This window comes from Fundulus heteroclitus, chromosome 10 (assembly GCF_011125445.2).
Source record: "Fundulus heteroclitus isolate FHET01 chromosome 10, MU-UCD_Fhet_4.1, whole genome shotgun sequence".
NCBI lineage: Eukaryota > Metazoa > Chordata > Actinopteri > Cyprinodontiformes > Fundulidae > Fundulus > Fundulus heteroclitus.
In genome coordinates, this window is record NC_046370.1 from 21106418 (window position 1) to 21124103 (window position 17686).

The following is a 17686-nucleotide window of genomic DNA, read 5'->3' on the forward strand; positions in this document are numbered from 1 at the left end:
ATGTGAACAAAGCTTTACATGCTCTCAGTAACCCTGTCAGTCATTTGATTTCAAACAAAGCCTTAAGATGTCTTAGATGTTTTTTTTTTTTTTAATAAAGTTGTTGTAGCGTGTGCTGTGTTTCCTGAGAATGCAGCTCAGTGGATGTTTCTATCATCCGCGGCACGGCCCTAATCACAACCAGGTGCCTCCTATTCAAATTAACATATGGTTCTAACTTTCCTCCTACTTTGACAAATGCATACCTGGGTTGCTGACTAGTAAAACCATAAAATGAATTCCTCTTTTTTTAAATTATTTACAACACATGACGAAGGAGGGGAGGGCGAGGTGGGGCAGAGCTGAAAATGATTTCACCTTGCATGCAACCCTCCCGCCTGTGTTGTGTACCTTGATACATGGCTGCGATCACAGCTATTGGAAGCAGGACCTGTTGCACTTGGCTGGCCCACATTCTTTTTGTTCATGTATTTATTATTTGGGTTATTGGTGCATTTGTAGAGGGCAATAAAACAAGAGAAGAAAGGCTTTAATGGGATATTTTCATGATCTGACGTTTCAGTTCAGCAGACCTGACAGAAAGACAAAACATGCACTCTGCATTTTTGCATATTTACATCTAGAAACATTTACCAGGGGTAAATTGTTGCATGCCAACAGAGAATTATTATGTTGTCACAGTATGGCACCTAGTGTACGGTCCTTTTCAGGGTAATAAAGAAACATTTAAGCCTTTTGTTTTTCAGCTAAATTAGGACTAATTAAGGCATCCGAGCCTGTTTTAATTTCCATTTTTCTCATCTCTACCTGCAAAAAGAGACATATGCATCGGTAAGGTGTAATTTTTAGGTCCAATTAGGACTGTTGTCATTTGTAAATACAAAAAAAAAAAAATACAAAAGAAAATACAATGTGCCAGATCATTTTGTTATTAACAAATAAAGTGAGAGACAATTTGGGTAGCTATGTAACATGACTTTTGTGGGACATGTTTGGGATTACCAGACTTTTCCTTTAATACATTCCCATTCAGATATGCAAAATAGAAGTAAACAAGTCCTGCAGTGATTCTCCTGGCTGCAGGGTCAAAATCCATATCTTTATGCAAAACGGTCTTATTTTCTTACTGACAGTTTTGTAAGAAACCCTTGCTAGTTAAATGTAACCGGCATATACATAAATAAATGAATTGTGCCAGGCCACCTCTCCACTGTGTGGCAGGATAGGATTGAATTTTTAATTAGGATGTTTATTTAACATAATTCCCAGAAACTACTAAGACAGTATGTGCTGTCTTCATCAACCTATTGGATGCATGGATGCTCGAACAGACTGATGCCATGATCCTTTCATAAAGGAGCTTTTATCCATGCTTCTCTCACCATTTTTTAGCATTGAGTTGAGAATCTGGTTCTTTGATTTCCATTAGCTTGATCTATGTGATCGCATTTATTGTTTTTCTATAGTGATGACAGTTGATGGCGGGGGGATGAGTTTTAAACAGAATTCAAATAATTAGTGCTTGGTTTGGATTCTTTTCCTCCTTGAAATAAGCATTTGATCACTGATTCAAAGCTGAATTTACCTACATTCCAGCTTTACCTAAGGTAACGTTGAGGCACTAGAGGCTGGAGGAAGTATACTGCATCTCCCGTCTGGCCTTGGAACACCTTGAGAAAAACTTTGCAAGGAATCAGAGAGTGTCCCAGGAGAGGGAAATATCTGTGTTTCTCCCCAGGATTATAGAATCACTGCATCCCCATCTCTGATTACTGGAGAACAATGAGAAAATTTGGATGGATGGATGGATGGATGGATGGATGGATGGATGGATGGATGGATGGATGGATGGATGGATGGATGGATGGATAGCACCGTAAACCCCTGGGGTTTAAGGGAATTCTCAAAATTGCCCCAGAGCAGACTGGAATTTGTTAATATAGACTGTAAATTTATAATATTTTCTTGTAAACACACTAGAAACAGTCAGACTGTTGGGTGCATTTTGTTCCAAGATGTTCTTCCATTGTTCTTACAATGAAGAAGACTTAGTACGAGTGTTAAGTAGAGTAGGAAAAACTGAAAGGTATAAGGTTTTACTTCAAGCAATTCAGATGGCTAACAGTCAAGAGAAGTCATACTTTAAGGCTGTTATGCATGAAAATTGGTAAATAAAATTCCTGCAAAGTTCATTGTCAAATCTTGTTAAAGACCGTTTTGGTTTAAGTGCCGTGTTAAGACAGCTAAAGGGAAAGTTCAGTCCCAAATTAAATATACAGCTATTTGTCTGGCCAGAGGTGCGTTTTAGCCATAACTACTTTGGTTTGAGTTACCAAGGTTTGGAAATCTGGGCCTTGAATGTCTTACTACTCCCAAAAATAACAAACCGAGACGGCACGTGGGTTTTCCGCCCTCTTAAGCTGAGCTGTAAAGTTAAGCTCAGGTAGAAAAACATCTAGAACACGTTTCATATTTTATAGACGTATAATTGAGATTTTGACTGTTGCTGTCTAATTTACTCATATAATGTAATTGAAACTCTAACCCTCACTTGATTAGTCCTAAAGGTCTTGCTCACACACTATTTTCTTTCTTTCAGCACTTATACAGGTCTGTTCATGCGTCATAACTGATTTCTTTGCAAGTCTAGGAATTTAAGCTCTCAGACCTGCTAAGTCAAAAAATATTGACTTTATAGGGCTAATTGTCAAATGAACAGTTTGTCTTATACACATACCACATAATATTACATAAGCAGAAATTAACTATGTATGTAAGCTTTCCAAGGAGACTCATGGTGGGTTTGTTGTTGTTTTTCAGCTGAACAAGGGTTATTAGAGTGGTGGATTTTGCTGGTTCCATCAGTCCACCCCACTGGCTGACTGTAAATCCACCAGGATCAGATCAACTGCACGACATGGGAAACAGCAGGAACCAGTAATACCTCACTTTTAGACGCCTCTGCACAATTACTAGCCTATTTCAAAAAATTTAACTTTACCCTGTACCTTCCAGACAGAAAACCGGAGAGCACCCGAGACAGATTGATACTGTTGGCAGCATGCACCAGTGTAACTTTAGCATTACAATATGGAAGTTGTTTGATTGTTCTCAGTGCTTTCATTGCTCTATCAAACGTTTTCTTAACTGTGACCATTTAGCCCTCTAGGACCCAACCAAAACCGCCAGCTTCTTTTTCAAAAAGGATAATGTTCTATACTTTTCACTGAACTTAAATACTTACCTGAAAACAACATCGAAAAAATTGAACCAGTCATTCAACCGGCCCCAAACGACATGGGACTGACCATAGCTGCAGACTACCGACCATGTACTGTGTAGAAAGTCCGTCCACTCGCTGGTAGATTACTACTCCTACTCTTATTATTTTTGTAAAAAATGTAAAAAAAATAATAAAAAAATTCATATTCTGAATGTTTTACCTGGTAATGAAACTGAAATGCCCTATTTCCACCAAAGAACATGGTCATAAAAACATGCTTTTTCCCCAGGAACAGACTGAATGTAACTGTAGTTAGAATTACTGACTGAATTGTATTGCATTAGTTTAGAATGGATAGGACTGAATAAAAAAACAAACATGTGGACTGATTAGTACATATTTTGATATGGATTGAGTGTTTCATTTTCAAAGTCAACAAGATGGCCTTGGTGGTGAGTTGATGCTGCACAAATACATTAAACTGAAAATGGGAGGAGACCCCTGGGAAGACCCAGAGCTTGCTGCAGGGCAAGGATACCAACAGGAATTTTGGGCCCCATGACAAAAAAAACCCCCCAAATCATCCCAAAAGCTTGTATAGATATATAAAACCTACCTTTAGGGGGCCCCTGTGAGTCTCTCCTATACGACGGCCCCTGCTGAAGGGACTATATATCCCATCTAACCTTGCAAGGTAGGAAAAGGATGTGAAAACTTCTAAAGCATTCCCCCTTTTTCCATTCCACTGTGTGTTGCTCCCCTCCCCCAACCCTGCCATTTATCTAGAACATGTGATTGATACCTGAATGATCCAGTGCTGTCTCTCCTACTCTTCCTTTAGGTGGGGAATGTACTCACATGTGTCACAAGGTAGATCTGGTCTGTATATTGCGTCACTGTTTTCATTTCTGCTGAGAGGGAGGGGAAAAAAAAGCTGCTGCCCAAAGCTCTTGTATCCACAATACAACACCTGGAAAAAGAAACTCTTCATTAATCCCGACAGCCCCGGAGAATCTGTGGCTTTAAGCGGCGCTCTCTCCAAAGCACATGTGAGGCGGCACAGTGGCTGGTCGGCAGAGCCTTTGTTTTAGAATAATCCTGGGTTATTGTCAGGTCACTGTGGCTGAGTGGTTTCTTAATTGAATTTCTAAGCGTTTTGTTTAATATGCCACTGTTAAACCCCCCTAAAAATATCCAAGTGGATGCGATGACCTAATCTTTTCCGGAGTTTTGGAGAAAGATAATCCTACATGGTCTTTATCACTCTGACTAACAGCCGATGAATGAATAATTAGAGACGTCCACAGATTAGATGACTGTCTGTGTAATTTAAGAGTGTTAAATCATATGGCAAGGACCTGACTCCTGATATATAGCTCCGCTTTTTTATTTCCCCTCCTTACTTTGGTTTTAACCTATCTATATAAAATACCTTGCAAAAGTAATCACACCTCTTTAATTTTTTTCCCATATTCTGTCAAGTCACAACAAAATAATTATTTCTTTTTTTCGGCCCCTCCCAAATAAAATAAATAAATCTGGCTATAAAACAATGAAATTTTTGTTTATCTAGAAAGTAAAATCTGAAAAGTGTGGATTGCATATGTGCAATGCCCCTTTAATCTTATATTCTTAAAAAAATCCATTGCAACTATTTCATTCAGAATTCCCCTAATTACTAAATAGAGTCAGTGGTGGCTGTTGATAAAAAAAAATAGGGGTGGTGTGTGTGTGTGTGTGTGTGTGTGTGTGTGTGTGTGTGGGGGGGGGGGGGGGGGGGGTGAATGGGGGGGAATCGTACCTAAAAATAATTTCTAGACAAAATTTTAAAAATGATCCCAAAGTGGGTAGTGCCAAGAGAAAATGAGGGGCAGGGCCAAGTGTGGGGAACGTAGAACGCCCAAAGCAATAACAAACACTAAACACCGTCGATCAATGCCCTCACTGCTGTCGATTCTAACTCCTGAGCTTGACTCGCTATGGAGGGCTTGTGGCTGAGAAGCTTTTATTCCCAAACGCGGGGCTGTGATAATAAAGGCTGATACCAGTGACAAAAGCATGTACCGTTTGAACCGATAGGAAAATTTAGCTGCAATAGCCACCATTCAAGCCTTTAGAGGGCAGCACTAAGATGGTTTTAAGACAAATATTGAGGAACTAAACAAGTTCACATGAGAATGTAAAAAAACAACTATAAAAAAAAAAACAAGTAACATTACACACCCTTAGGCCCAGTCTATGCATTTTGTCTGCAAAAAAGTTGATTTTACAATTTATATTTGGTCTAAATTCCTTTGTGAATGTGAATAGAACTGAATGTTCTTTCATTGCACCATTCTCTCCTGTCTTGTCAATGTTGACGTCTGACTTCTGTTTGCCTTTGAATGTTTTAGTGCCACTCACACCCGCACCGCTTCGCTGCCGGGGGTGTGACTTCTATTGATAGGTAGGATCAATCAATCTGATTGGATGAAGAGCTGCAGCCTGAGGAAAATATCTAAATAATCAATCAGACACTAGCAAGAAGTCAAATGGAAGGCAAAAGGTTACAAAGATACATATGCACTCATCTGTCAAATGTCCCACATCGGAAAAAAAATCCTTACACACACACAGAAAAACCCACAATCCCAAAATAGAATGTGAAATATGAAAAATAAAAATCCAGATGCATCTTGTGAGGGAAGAGAGTGAATATTTACTTTTTGTTTCGTAATTTATGTTTAATGTGTTTACACTTTTCCCCTGCAAGTTTGATGGGGCGGCACCGAAGCGCCCCCTATTGACAAGCTGCCACCGCACGGAGTCCATCTGTGTGTGATTTAATCTCAGCATAAACCCAGCTGTTCTTTGAAGTCCTCAGAGGTTTGTTAAAGAACATTTGAAAACAAATGACATCACGAAGACCAAGGAACACAAGACAGGTCAGGATTAAGCTGTGCAGAAGTTTAAAGTCGGGTTAGGTAATGAGACAATATCCCAAGCTTTGAGCATCTAAAAGAACTGGTCAAGTCATCTTCTGAAAAGGCAAAGAGTACGGCAACACTGCAAACCTATCAAGACATGAAAGTCCACCTAAAGTGACAGGCCAGTCAACAACAGCATTAATCACATCTGTAGATTCAGAGATCCACAGCTCAAGTGAAAGAACCTGTTGACAACTATTGTCCTTTGTTATTCCCAAAAATCTATACCTTTATGGAAAAGTCACAATAGATAGCCAGGAAATCAGAAAATCCAACCTTTCATTATGAAATCAGTATGAATCTGTCCCTATAAGGCTTCAACAATGTCACTTCTTCTGTTTCCTAAATCAGTGGGAGGCCAAATAAAAAATCATTACAAAGTAAGCAGACAAAATTAGCATCAGTGGTTATATAGTAGTCTATATTCCACAGAGTGGAAGCATCTATGATCATTTACAATGTTAGAATGCTTTGTTGCTATAGTGGCAGCTTCTTAATTGGTCAAATTCATTTTAAAGATTCTTATCTTGACCAAAAATAACCCTACAGTGAACTTTCATATACTATGGTTTTTCCACCTAAGTGGTCCCAGTGCAGGGGTTGTGTCTTTCCTGCTCTTGAATCCTTTGTGAGTAACTTTTTGAGATATTTAAGCCAACTTCATTTTTGTCTCACTGGTTCTATTCAAGCGAATGTTTGATTCTACGAGCATGGCAATAGTCACATTTGGGTTTAGCTAAAGTTGAACTCAGCTTTTCAGGAAAACAATGTGGCTAATAATACATTTACCAAGGAGGTTAATTACTTTTCTACAAAGGGCTGGGTTGTTTTCCATTGCTTCATCCCTCTATAAATCAAAACAGTCACTTGAAAATTCTGTATTCTGTATAATTCTGCATCCTGTATTTACCTATGTTCCTCTTGTCTGATAATAATTAGTTTTATGATCTGAGACATCTGTTACTTAAGTGTCAACATTCACAAAATCAAAAATGATGTCAAATAGGTAAAAACTATTCTGTAAGGGGGTCAAGATTTTTTTTCATAGCACTGTATGTACACAGCATTAAAGTTCTGATACGTATGCTGTTGAATTTGTTGATATCCCCCCCCCCAAAAAAACAAAAAAAAACCCTGTGTATTCAACAAATATTAGATGCATAGGAATGAAATGTTGGCCATTGAAATTGACTGTTGTATTCCAAACTACTACTGCTACCCTTATCTCACAAAAAAGAACTACAAAATGCTTTTGATAAATTAATCCTTGCGCTTATGTTGTCCCCTTTTTATTTGAAAATATTGATTTGCCTTCATTCATTCTATCGTTAAATTTAAAATCTCTCCACTGAGGGACAATGGAGGATATCTCTATTCGATTCTAATCTTCATGGGGGTGACTTCATCTTTTGAATCCCTCGTCAGTGGAACGGTGGAACGTGCTGCTCACCCACAAATGTATCAACACAACACCAGCGTGTTTTACTTCCCTGGAAGAAGCGATGACTAAGGCCTGCCCGCCTGCCGTCTCTCTGCGGCCTTAACGGCCGTGCTCTGTATTTATATTAGCTGCAGACCAATTTTTAACTGTACATTCCAGTTAGGTGAACGAGTCTTGGAGAGTAAAGACAAATTTTTCAAAAGCTTTAGGAGAAAAAAGGGTTGGAAAAAGGAAAAGTCAATTGGCAGGAGCAGCTGTGCAGCATTTTTGCAACAAAGGTAACGGATCCATTTATTTGTCGGACTTTGCAGAACCCCGGTATAGATGTCAGTAAGTTTTTACTTAAGCATGTCTAAATATGAAACCAATTACAAACTTGGCTTGGCTCTTCCAACACGGCCCATGTGTTATTATTATTATTTTTTTTACTTCTCTTGTGGAATAAAAGCAACTATTTGACGCTTTTCCCCGTTACGGTTTTTCATCACTTTACGGCGTATGGTTTGATAAATACTAAATCTGTTTACCGCCCGTGCACGCTGAGGTAACATTCGCCTTCGGAAACGTCCTATCTATCAACGGGATCTGGTTTGCGGGTCTGCTTGCTCTCGGCTACGGTCGGGTGATAAATGAACATCTGAGTAATTTCATGGATGAACGGGGAACTAAAAACAACAGCAGGAAAAATGCATCTGTAGATATTCCACCTGTTGCCTTAGACAAATAGAACAGCTCGAATTTTTTTTTAAAAATTTTATTTATTTTTTTGTCATGCCGTTGATGCTTCGGGCAGATAGTGGTTCAGACAGAACTCCTGGCAGGGCCTGTTGAAAACGCTCTCGGTAATTTAGATCGCAAAGCAAACACTCAGAACCCGCGGCGCTTATCATATCTGGAGTAATATCTGTTCATTACCTTCATTTCAAGTCTTTTTCAGGCTGTTGTTGAAGTCTACATTCTGACCGCAGCCAACGTAGCCGAAGCTATTACACAACGCACGATCTCTAATAAGAGAGCAAAGTTAATTTGCTCTGATGAGGATATATCAGTCAGTTTAAGGACACGGCGCTACATAAACAAGAAAACCGCAGAGCTGATGTTAGACTACATGAAAAGATCGAGCGGCGCTGGCTGATCATGTCCATCAGCCGTGCTGGCTAATCTCCTCCAGATGAGAGCAATCGCCCCCTCCGCTCCACGCATCCATCGAATCAGCACGGAATCTATCCAGTGAACTTGGTGCGGGGAAAAGCCAGGCCGAGAGAAAACGAGGGCTGCTTTTGCTCTACGTGTTAGAGAGCCGGCCGCTGCCAAACAGGCTTCGCTCTTATTTCGTTAAAATGAAAGAGCACTGTTGACTTTTGTGTCAGGTGAATATGGGCTGCAACACTGAACTCAGTGAAAGGTCAGCAAGAGACTTTGATTACTGACTGCTTCCTTACGGCCTTAGAGTCATTTGAAACGTTTTGATCTGAAACAGGCCAGTCGGTCAGTCTCTGAAGCTGCTCAGAACAAGGATGAAGGTCTTCAGTTATAGTTAAGAACAGACTAATTGAAAATTACACTCAATACAGAGACAATCACAAAACAAAATTAAAGGAGTATTTTCCCACTCCTGCATAAAGCTGCTGTCAAATGAACTTTTACACATCTTTTTAATCAAATTACAACCACAAACCTCAGTTGGTTTCCTGAAGATTTAAAGTGATAGATTCAAAGTAGGCTATACTTGTGCTGTGCTTTCAGCCAAATAAAATCAGACTGTTTCTAATGCAATAAGGAGCTACAGTCTGTCTGGTGGTCAGACTTGATGTTAATATGAATAGTTAAACCGAAATTTCTTGTTTTTAAAGGAACAATCTGCCAAATACATTTTGTTCCGTGATAATGCCACTACTGACATCAGTGCTCTGAATAATAAAACTAGTAACACTGTAAGAAATCTGGGGGTGATTTTGATCTTGAGACAGCTACACATGCCTTTATCAGCTCCAGGATCGATTACAGTAACCCTCTGTATGTTGGTATGTCGTCTTTCAACAGCCTTCAATTGATTCAAAATGCTGCTGCAGGTCTTTCAACTGACATATCCAGACGTGAGCACATCACCTCCATTATGTCCCCTATTCAATGGCTGCCAATCTGTTGTAGAATAGATTTGTTTGTTTTTATAACTCCTAGTGGTCTTGCCCTGCCCATATTTCTACATTCCTGGTAGTTACCTGAGTTCATCGACGCTGTTTTTCTTTAATGCTCCAATCACTAAATATAAATTTCTAAATATAAACATTGGGCTGACTGGGCCTTCTAAATCACAGCAGACTCTGGATTCAGCTTCCAGTAGCCACTGACAGAAGCGAGGCTGCTATACATCAGCGACACCGGCCGTTCGGATCACCGCCAGCAGGCAATGGGGGTGAAGTGTCTGGCCCAAGAACACAACAACTGAAACAGTTGAAGCAAGGGATCGAACCGGTAACCTTCCAGTTTTAGGACACGCTCCCTAACTCCTGCACGACTGTCGCATCCTGGAAAGCTTTTAAAACTCAGGAGCAGTGTGGCATTTTATTCCAGATTTCAAACTTTTATTTAATCTTGCGTCTTTTATCTGTTTTGATTGTTTTGTCTGCTTTTGAAGGATTTTTATGATTTTGTTGTAAAAGGCCTGTATAAATGAAAAAAATAAATTAAGTTAAGCTAATCATGGCAAGTCCTGGAACAAAAGCTATCAGAGGCAGCAAAAGTCATTAGAGGCAATATTCCTGCTGGAAGTGCCCAAAATATACCAGATATAAACTGGAATGGATTAAAATCAAGCCTATTTAGACATTTCTGCAATTTGCAAATCAGACAAAACATAACAACCATGTTGGTCCTCTCATATCTTAATCATATATATATATATATATATATATATATATATATATATATATATATATATATATATATATATATATATATATATATATATATATATATATATGTATATATATATATATATATATATATATATATATATATATATATATACTATTTTCCAAACAATGGACAAAAATTCTGCCTCTAGATGACCAGAGCTAGTAGAGACATATTCGAATAACATTTAATTGCAGCAAAAACGTGCAGCATTATTGTGCGTTGGACTCTCCACACACAATAGTGTAGTAGATTATTAAATAAAATGCAATTAAAATACATGGAATCCTGTGACTGTTATGTGTCAAAATGTGAAAAGTTCAAGGGATATGAATACTTATTAAAGGTAGTGTATAGGAAAGACAGACTAATCGTTGTAATCAACACTCCTACAAGGCATATCAATGTGAAACCAAAGAAAGTGAAAGTAAATGATTTAGTAAGAACCACTTCTAAAAAAGTCTCCAGAGAATAAATGAGCAGCAGCTGAGCAGTAACACGTCTGATGGCAAGATTGTGTTAGTGATGCCATCATGTGGTCTCTCTCAATGGGGACACTTCGTTGTAATGTGGATTGCCAAACTAGGAACTTTCATATTCATATGAAACAGTTTACAGGAAAGTCCTAACCCTGGTGGTAACCACATAGTTGTCTGAAGAACCAGTGGCTTGTTGAGATACAGGCTCTCAGTACTGACGTTGGGCACAGAGCCAAACCTGCCACTCCTCTGCATTGCCCAGACTGTAAACCAGTGTTAGATTGATTGTGATCTTACGCCTCTCACCTGAACAGTGATACAAACACACAGGGTTCTGTTGTGGAAGTAAATCCATACTCGGGCACTTTTGAAAGCCACTGTGTTATCATGGCACTAGCAAATGCAGTATAACAATCTTCCAAATAAACAGACAACTGACAACTCTCTGGCAATGTGGCAAAACAGATTTTAAAACTGTCCTTGTAAATCATCTACAGAATACCAAACCCATGTGGAGGAAACCATGTGTAACATTTCATTTGTTTGTTTTTGGTTTGTAATGGTGAAGTGCTTTGAGAGGCTGGTATTGGCCCATCTGAAGGACATCACAGAACCTTTATTGGACTCCCTGCAGTTTGCCTACAGGGCTAATAGGTCAGTGGATGATGCAATCAACTTGGGACTTCACAACACCCACTACCAGTTCAACGATTCAGGGACATATGCAAGGATGCTGTTGGAGGAGTTCTGCTCGCCGTTTAACAGAGTCCTCTCGGACATCCTTAGCACCAAACTCACCCAGCTCACTGTGCCAGCCTCCACCTGTCAGTGGATTGCAAACGTCCATACTAACAGGAATAATCTGGTTAGACTGGGGAACTTTACATCCAGCACCAGCGCCCCCCAGGGTTGTGTGCTTTTCCCACTGCACTTCTCCCTATACTCCAGGGATCTTCAATTCCGGTCCTTGGAATCGGAATTGAAGATGCCGGCGATACACCAATGGCTGCACCCCATCTCACAAACTCCTGAAGGTACCTGATGAAACATCCATGACGGCGATGAGTTGGCTTTCAGATGGGAGGTGGGTCAGCTGGCTCTCCAGTACAGTCAGAACAATCTGGAGCATAAAACGCTTAAAACTGTGGACTTTGCGGACTTCAAGAGGAATATATACTCTGCATCCTTTGTACTGTGCTCATTGCACCATTGCATTATTCTCTCAATTCATAGTGAGTTCATATATGTTTTCTATACTGCAGACTGCTTTTGATTTTTATTACTGCATTATTGCATTATTGTATAAGTAAGCACATCATGCACATTGTACAATCCAGTCAAATTCTTTGTGTTTATACTAATACCTGGCAAATAAAGCTGATTCTGATTCTAATTGGTTTATAAATAGGCATCAAGAGAGATGCGCTGCTTCCCCTTCCTGAGTAACTGATTCTGTAGAATAGGTAGCTTGTAAGCTTCTGGTAACTCAATTCACAACATCTGTAATAACTGAAGGCACACCTGTAGATGTACTTCAAGGAACACCTCAAACATCCTACCTACTGCAAACACCAACTGCTTCTACTTTGGGTAATTACGTGCCTTAATACATTTAGGCCCTCACAATTACAACATAATAATGAAAGGACACCCAAAATGTTTGACCCAATTGATACCATTCAAAAAAGCCCAAACTACCAAATTACAAGGAAGTTTATAAAAAAAAGTATAATTTTAAAGAAAATTAGAAAAAAGATCTTGTTTATTATTTTGGAAATTCATCAACAGAAACATTTTTGCTAAGCTGAGATAAAACGGAAAATGATTAGTACTATTTAATACTGGGCAAAATGATTGGGATCCTTTATACAGCGATATGGAGACATCTGGTTTTAACTGTATCTACTATTTATAAGATATTATACATTTTCTTCCACTTACCTCATAGTATTAGCCTGAAGGATAATTTTGGGCCAAACAAGATGCTGCGGGAAAACTAGCCGTTGACAGACTTGAAGAGGATGAGTGGCATTATAGACTGTTTTCTTAGAAAAAGAAAACATTACCATCCAATACCCTATTTCAGATAAACCTTATTGACATCCTTCTTGACATCACGAGTAAAGCTTAAAGTGATGTTATTCTTAATGTAATATCAATCAACCTGTTCTGGTGAAGGGAAAAATGGGAGCATGGTCAGAATTAGCATTTTTAATTTAGCTCACATTTCACAGTTCTTTTAAATTCCTGGATAGGGTGTCAGTTTGTAAGATCTCAAAGCTGGTCTAAGACAATATTTTTATAATACCCTCATTCAGCGTTGTTGCCGGGTGAGTGCAGTCTACAGTGCACTATCAAAATTTATTTCGTAGACAGGGAAACAGTTGGTAAAGGATGAATAGCAGACAGATATATCCAATCTATTGTAAAAAAAAAAGAACCCAAAAGATATATATATATATATATATATATATATATAAAAAACACTAGGCAGTATTTTATTGACAAATATATGCCACACCTTAATAACAAAAGCTATGAAAAATATTTTTCTATGTTTTTGGGGGACTGGACATCTGGACTGGATGATTTATCTCTTTGAAGACGAGTAGATCATTTTGAATTGATAAAAATGTCTTGTTTTTGTCAAAACCGTAAAATATTTCCATTAGAAGTTTCTAAAGCCATTTTAGAGATTTAACAGATATAAATCTGTCAGCCAGTCAGTCAGTCAGTTAAAAAAGCACCTGTCACAACTTTTATATATATAGATGTTGACAGGTTAAAGCACCTGTAAGCACAGTTTAAAATAAAAACATATTAAAAACATGTCTTTGACACAACATCTGGGGGAGTTTTGCTTTTTCTCCTTATGTTATTGACTTAAGACCTGTTAATGTATAAAATGAGTCAGGCTCCTCTAGACAGTTGTGAGATGACGACATTTAAATGGGTTAACGGCCATTTGGTTTGCACAAAATACAGTGTCTTTGCAATTGATGAGGAGAAGGTCACTATGTTATTAAGAACTGAATCATTTACTGTTGTTTGGAGACTATCACCTTGTTTCTTGCTGGAACATGAGGAGCCATAGAATGGGATTCTCTCATGTTTGCTTCTCTTGTAATCCACCCACCCCACTGTCTACACACTGGCTTGGAGAATATACGGATAAAGTGAATGACTGAGTTTGAGGAGATTCCAGTTTATGTTCATCTCCGTCTTCTGTTACTCTCACTCCCGCGCCACACATTACATCATGGAAAACTGTGTAGGGCTTTAGCGGCAGCAAAGAAACACTTCGTTATATTCGCTATTTTAAGAGCGTGTGTGGATACATAAGGCTAAAAATATCGATTCAAAACACAGGATTCCTCAAATGTTTCCACCTTCAGCCCTGTCATGCGAGTGGCATTTGAGTCAGGTTAAATTGGGCTGTGATGCCTAAGAGGAGATATTTCAGCATGGATTAATCTTCAGAGGCATTCAATGAAAGACTCAAAACAGCCTTTTGTTACTAGGTAACGAGGCAACTGAAAAGGATTGGCAAATAAGTGCAACCTAAACCCCGCCCACACTGAATGCAACATTCCAACTACATTTCAAACATTTCCAAAGGTAAACAAATAGAAAAGCTGTTTTGGTCCTGTCGCAGCTGTCGCTAAATCCGAAATTTGCACCCGCATTATTCTCAACACATAATAACCAATTGAATAAAGTGCTTTGGAGGAGGAGCAGTATCAACTTTTTTGATACCATATGGGATTCCTCATGTATACAGTATCGTCAGTGGCCTAAAGTTATTTGTCATCTTATATTTTTACTGGATGTAATTTTCTAATCGTCTCTAAGATTGGAATATATTTTGTCGTACCAATATATTTTATAGTAAATACTGACAAACAAAAAAGCTCATAATGCTACTGAGTCTACATGTCGAGTGTACTTTTGTTTTAATAATAATAATAATAATACCATTGTATTGTACTTTTCAGGAGGTACCATAGGTTTGCAAATGTTTTCACAGGGCCAAAGACCTGATTCAAGGGTGCGTTTGTTGCCTAAACAGTATGAAAGCACTAAAGGGGATTATCATCTCTAAGGATCACTCTGCAATAACCAGTCAGCTTTGCATTTGCATTTTCTTCCACGGTGTCACCAATGGGCTATCCCTATACATTATGTTTTATTATTATTATTCACATTGAAACATGTGAAGCTTCAGTCAGTCAGTCAGATCACAATTACAGTAATTGGCCTGTTATTGCTTTAGTATAGCTCGCTTGCATAATTTATAAGGATTCTTTTGTTACATAAAAAATTAAGTCATTTTATTAGGCTATGACATAAGTAGGTTATTATCAGTGGTAATGGCATGTGCAGGAAGTGACATCTTCTGTGACATGATCTGGCTGTTACTATACTTGAGAGGCCTCCTAACAGCAGCAGAAACAATTATATCTGGAATATTTGTCTTCATCTAATAGTTGTGGGTTGTCCAAAGTGGGTGGCTGTGCTGAAGAAGATCTAAGCAATAGACATAGAGATGCACCAATCAGATTTTTTTATTTTTCTTTCGCTGATATCCAATTTGTGGTTTTTATAAAGCTTTAAGCTGCCAATACATATTTTAGTTGATTCCAAATTCTCTTTAAGAGCTATGACAAACGTACAAAGATAGAAGAAAAGCATTAAAAATAACATTTAAGCTTTCTTGCCTGTGAGCGATTGTTTATAAAAGTAAGTCCATTTAGCTGCTCCGTTACTCAGGTGTTGCCACAGCATGTCACTACAATTTCACACAGACTTGACAGAGTTTTTAAAATGGATGCCCTTTCTGAAGCAACCGAAATTTGAACCAGGGCTCTTGTATTAAACATGCTGACTTTGCCTGCTATAACACATGGGTACCACAATCAGTGTATTAGGAGTTAAGCAGACATCACATTGTACGTGTGAGAGAGCAGCAAGGTTTTGTCATTTTAGAACAAAAACATAATGACATTCTATGTTTGAAATGCCTTCAGCATAATGCATTAGTACAAACAGCCTGTTTGTACTATCAAGAACATGTAGATCCTTACCTTGTTTCTCTCTGTGCAGCAGCCCCTCCCTGTCCTGGAAAACTAGTGGTTCATTACTAGTCTTCGCAGAACGGTCCTTACCCACCCTCTCCAGGAAGTACCTACCTTGACCGCCACACCTCTTCTGAGTAACCACACACACACAGGAGCAGTGTTGTGAGGCAGAATGCAGTAATTTCTGCTCAAAGTTGAGGCAAAGTGGCTCTTTTAGCACCCAGTCTGCAGAATGACAGCGACTGCTCTTTTTTGGCACTGTGATGCAGCTGCTCTAGGGCGACCCCACATGACTTTAGTTGGAATGCTTTAAAAAAAGCATGATCTAGAACCTTAAACATTTATTTTTTCTGTTTCCTCTGACTTTGTTTAGAAAATTTCTTTTTTTCACTTGGTAACAATGTCCACACCTAAAAAGTGTTGTTTCCAGAACCTGACTGCAGAATGTGACGGTCACTGAGGGAAACTGATGTTGTAAATTAGAGGCAACTCCAGCTATGCTGGAAGAACCAAGTTGGCCAAAGGAGAGTTTTCATTTGCAATGCCTGACCTCGTTTTAGCCTGCCTCAGAAAAGCTACTGGGTAGTTGAAGAAAATGATCAAGAATGTTTGGACCGCTGCTCCTAGGAAAATTAAAAAAATTTGTTAAACTCACCATTTCGGTCTTCGTTTGTCTGTTTCCTCAGTTTGTGATTTGCCCTGTCTTTCTGCTGTCCTGCTTCTCTACCGGCATGTGTGGCCCTCTGTGGGAGTCCAGGATGCTGTGTGTCCCGTGGAGCGCTGTTGCAGATCTCTGAGCATTTCACAGCATTCATGGCTCCCCCTTCACTCCCCAGTGGATGACATTTCTTCTCGGGTCATCTCCCTTCAGCAGAGAGAACGATACCATGAAAGCGAATGCTCGGCAGACTCTGATCACAGCCTCATTTAAAGGTAAAACAGCTAAATGGCCGCTGTTAACGGAGTTTAGAAAAGCACAAAAACAGCACAAGTGTATCTTAATGTCTACGTATGAAAAATCTTCCCTGATGCTAAAATATGGACTGAAGCCAAGTTAGTTAGTTGAAGCCATGTTGTGTTATCTGAACACAACATGTCTTCAAGATTTTACATTGTTTCTTTTCAGAGGCCCATCTCAGCTCAGACAGACGGCCGGCGTGTGGCTGTTTGTTTAGGATCCTTTAAGCTCATGGTCAACCATATGGTTGTATCTCTCAACCAGCTGCAGCTACTCTCCACGTTTGCAAGAAAAAGATTAATTTACTCAATTGACGAAGAACAAACTTTTATAAATCCTACTTAAAACATTCACACATCGCCATCTTGTTCCCTTACTGGGTGTCAATGTAAAAAATGATCCTCTGCTCCATCTAAAACAAACATTGTCATTTGTGCAGCTTGTAAATGCAGTGTAAAAATATTTCGCCCCTTACAGATTTCTTTTGTTTTGCCAATTTCAAGAATCAAGGAATCAGCTTTATTGTCATTATGTGTTTCCGTGGTGAAATGTTGGTGAGACACCAGCTCAGAATGCACATAGATTACAACTAATGTTTTTACTATTTTATATGGGAAGCAAACTA

General features: G+C 38.9%; 1 protein-coding gene across 2 annotated transcripts in view; it reads right to left on the minus strand.

The window, feature by feature from the left end:
* myocd (myocardin) overlaps window positions 1–16949 on the minus strand; it is a 72058-nt gene extending 55109 nt beyond the window's left edge. For both annotated transcript variants that reach the window (XM_036142328.1, XM_036142327.1), the window contains exon 1: window positions 16759–16949. In XM_036142328.1, the coding sequence (XP_035998221.1) occupies window positions 16759–16918 (160 nt within the window). In that variant the 5' untranslated portion in view covers window positions 16919–16949. The remainder of the gene's footprint in view (window positions 1–16758) is intronic.
* Window positions 16950–17686: the final 737 nt, after the last annotated feature.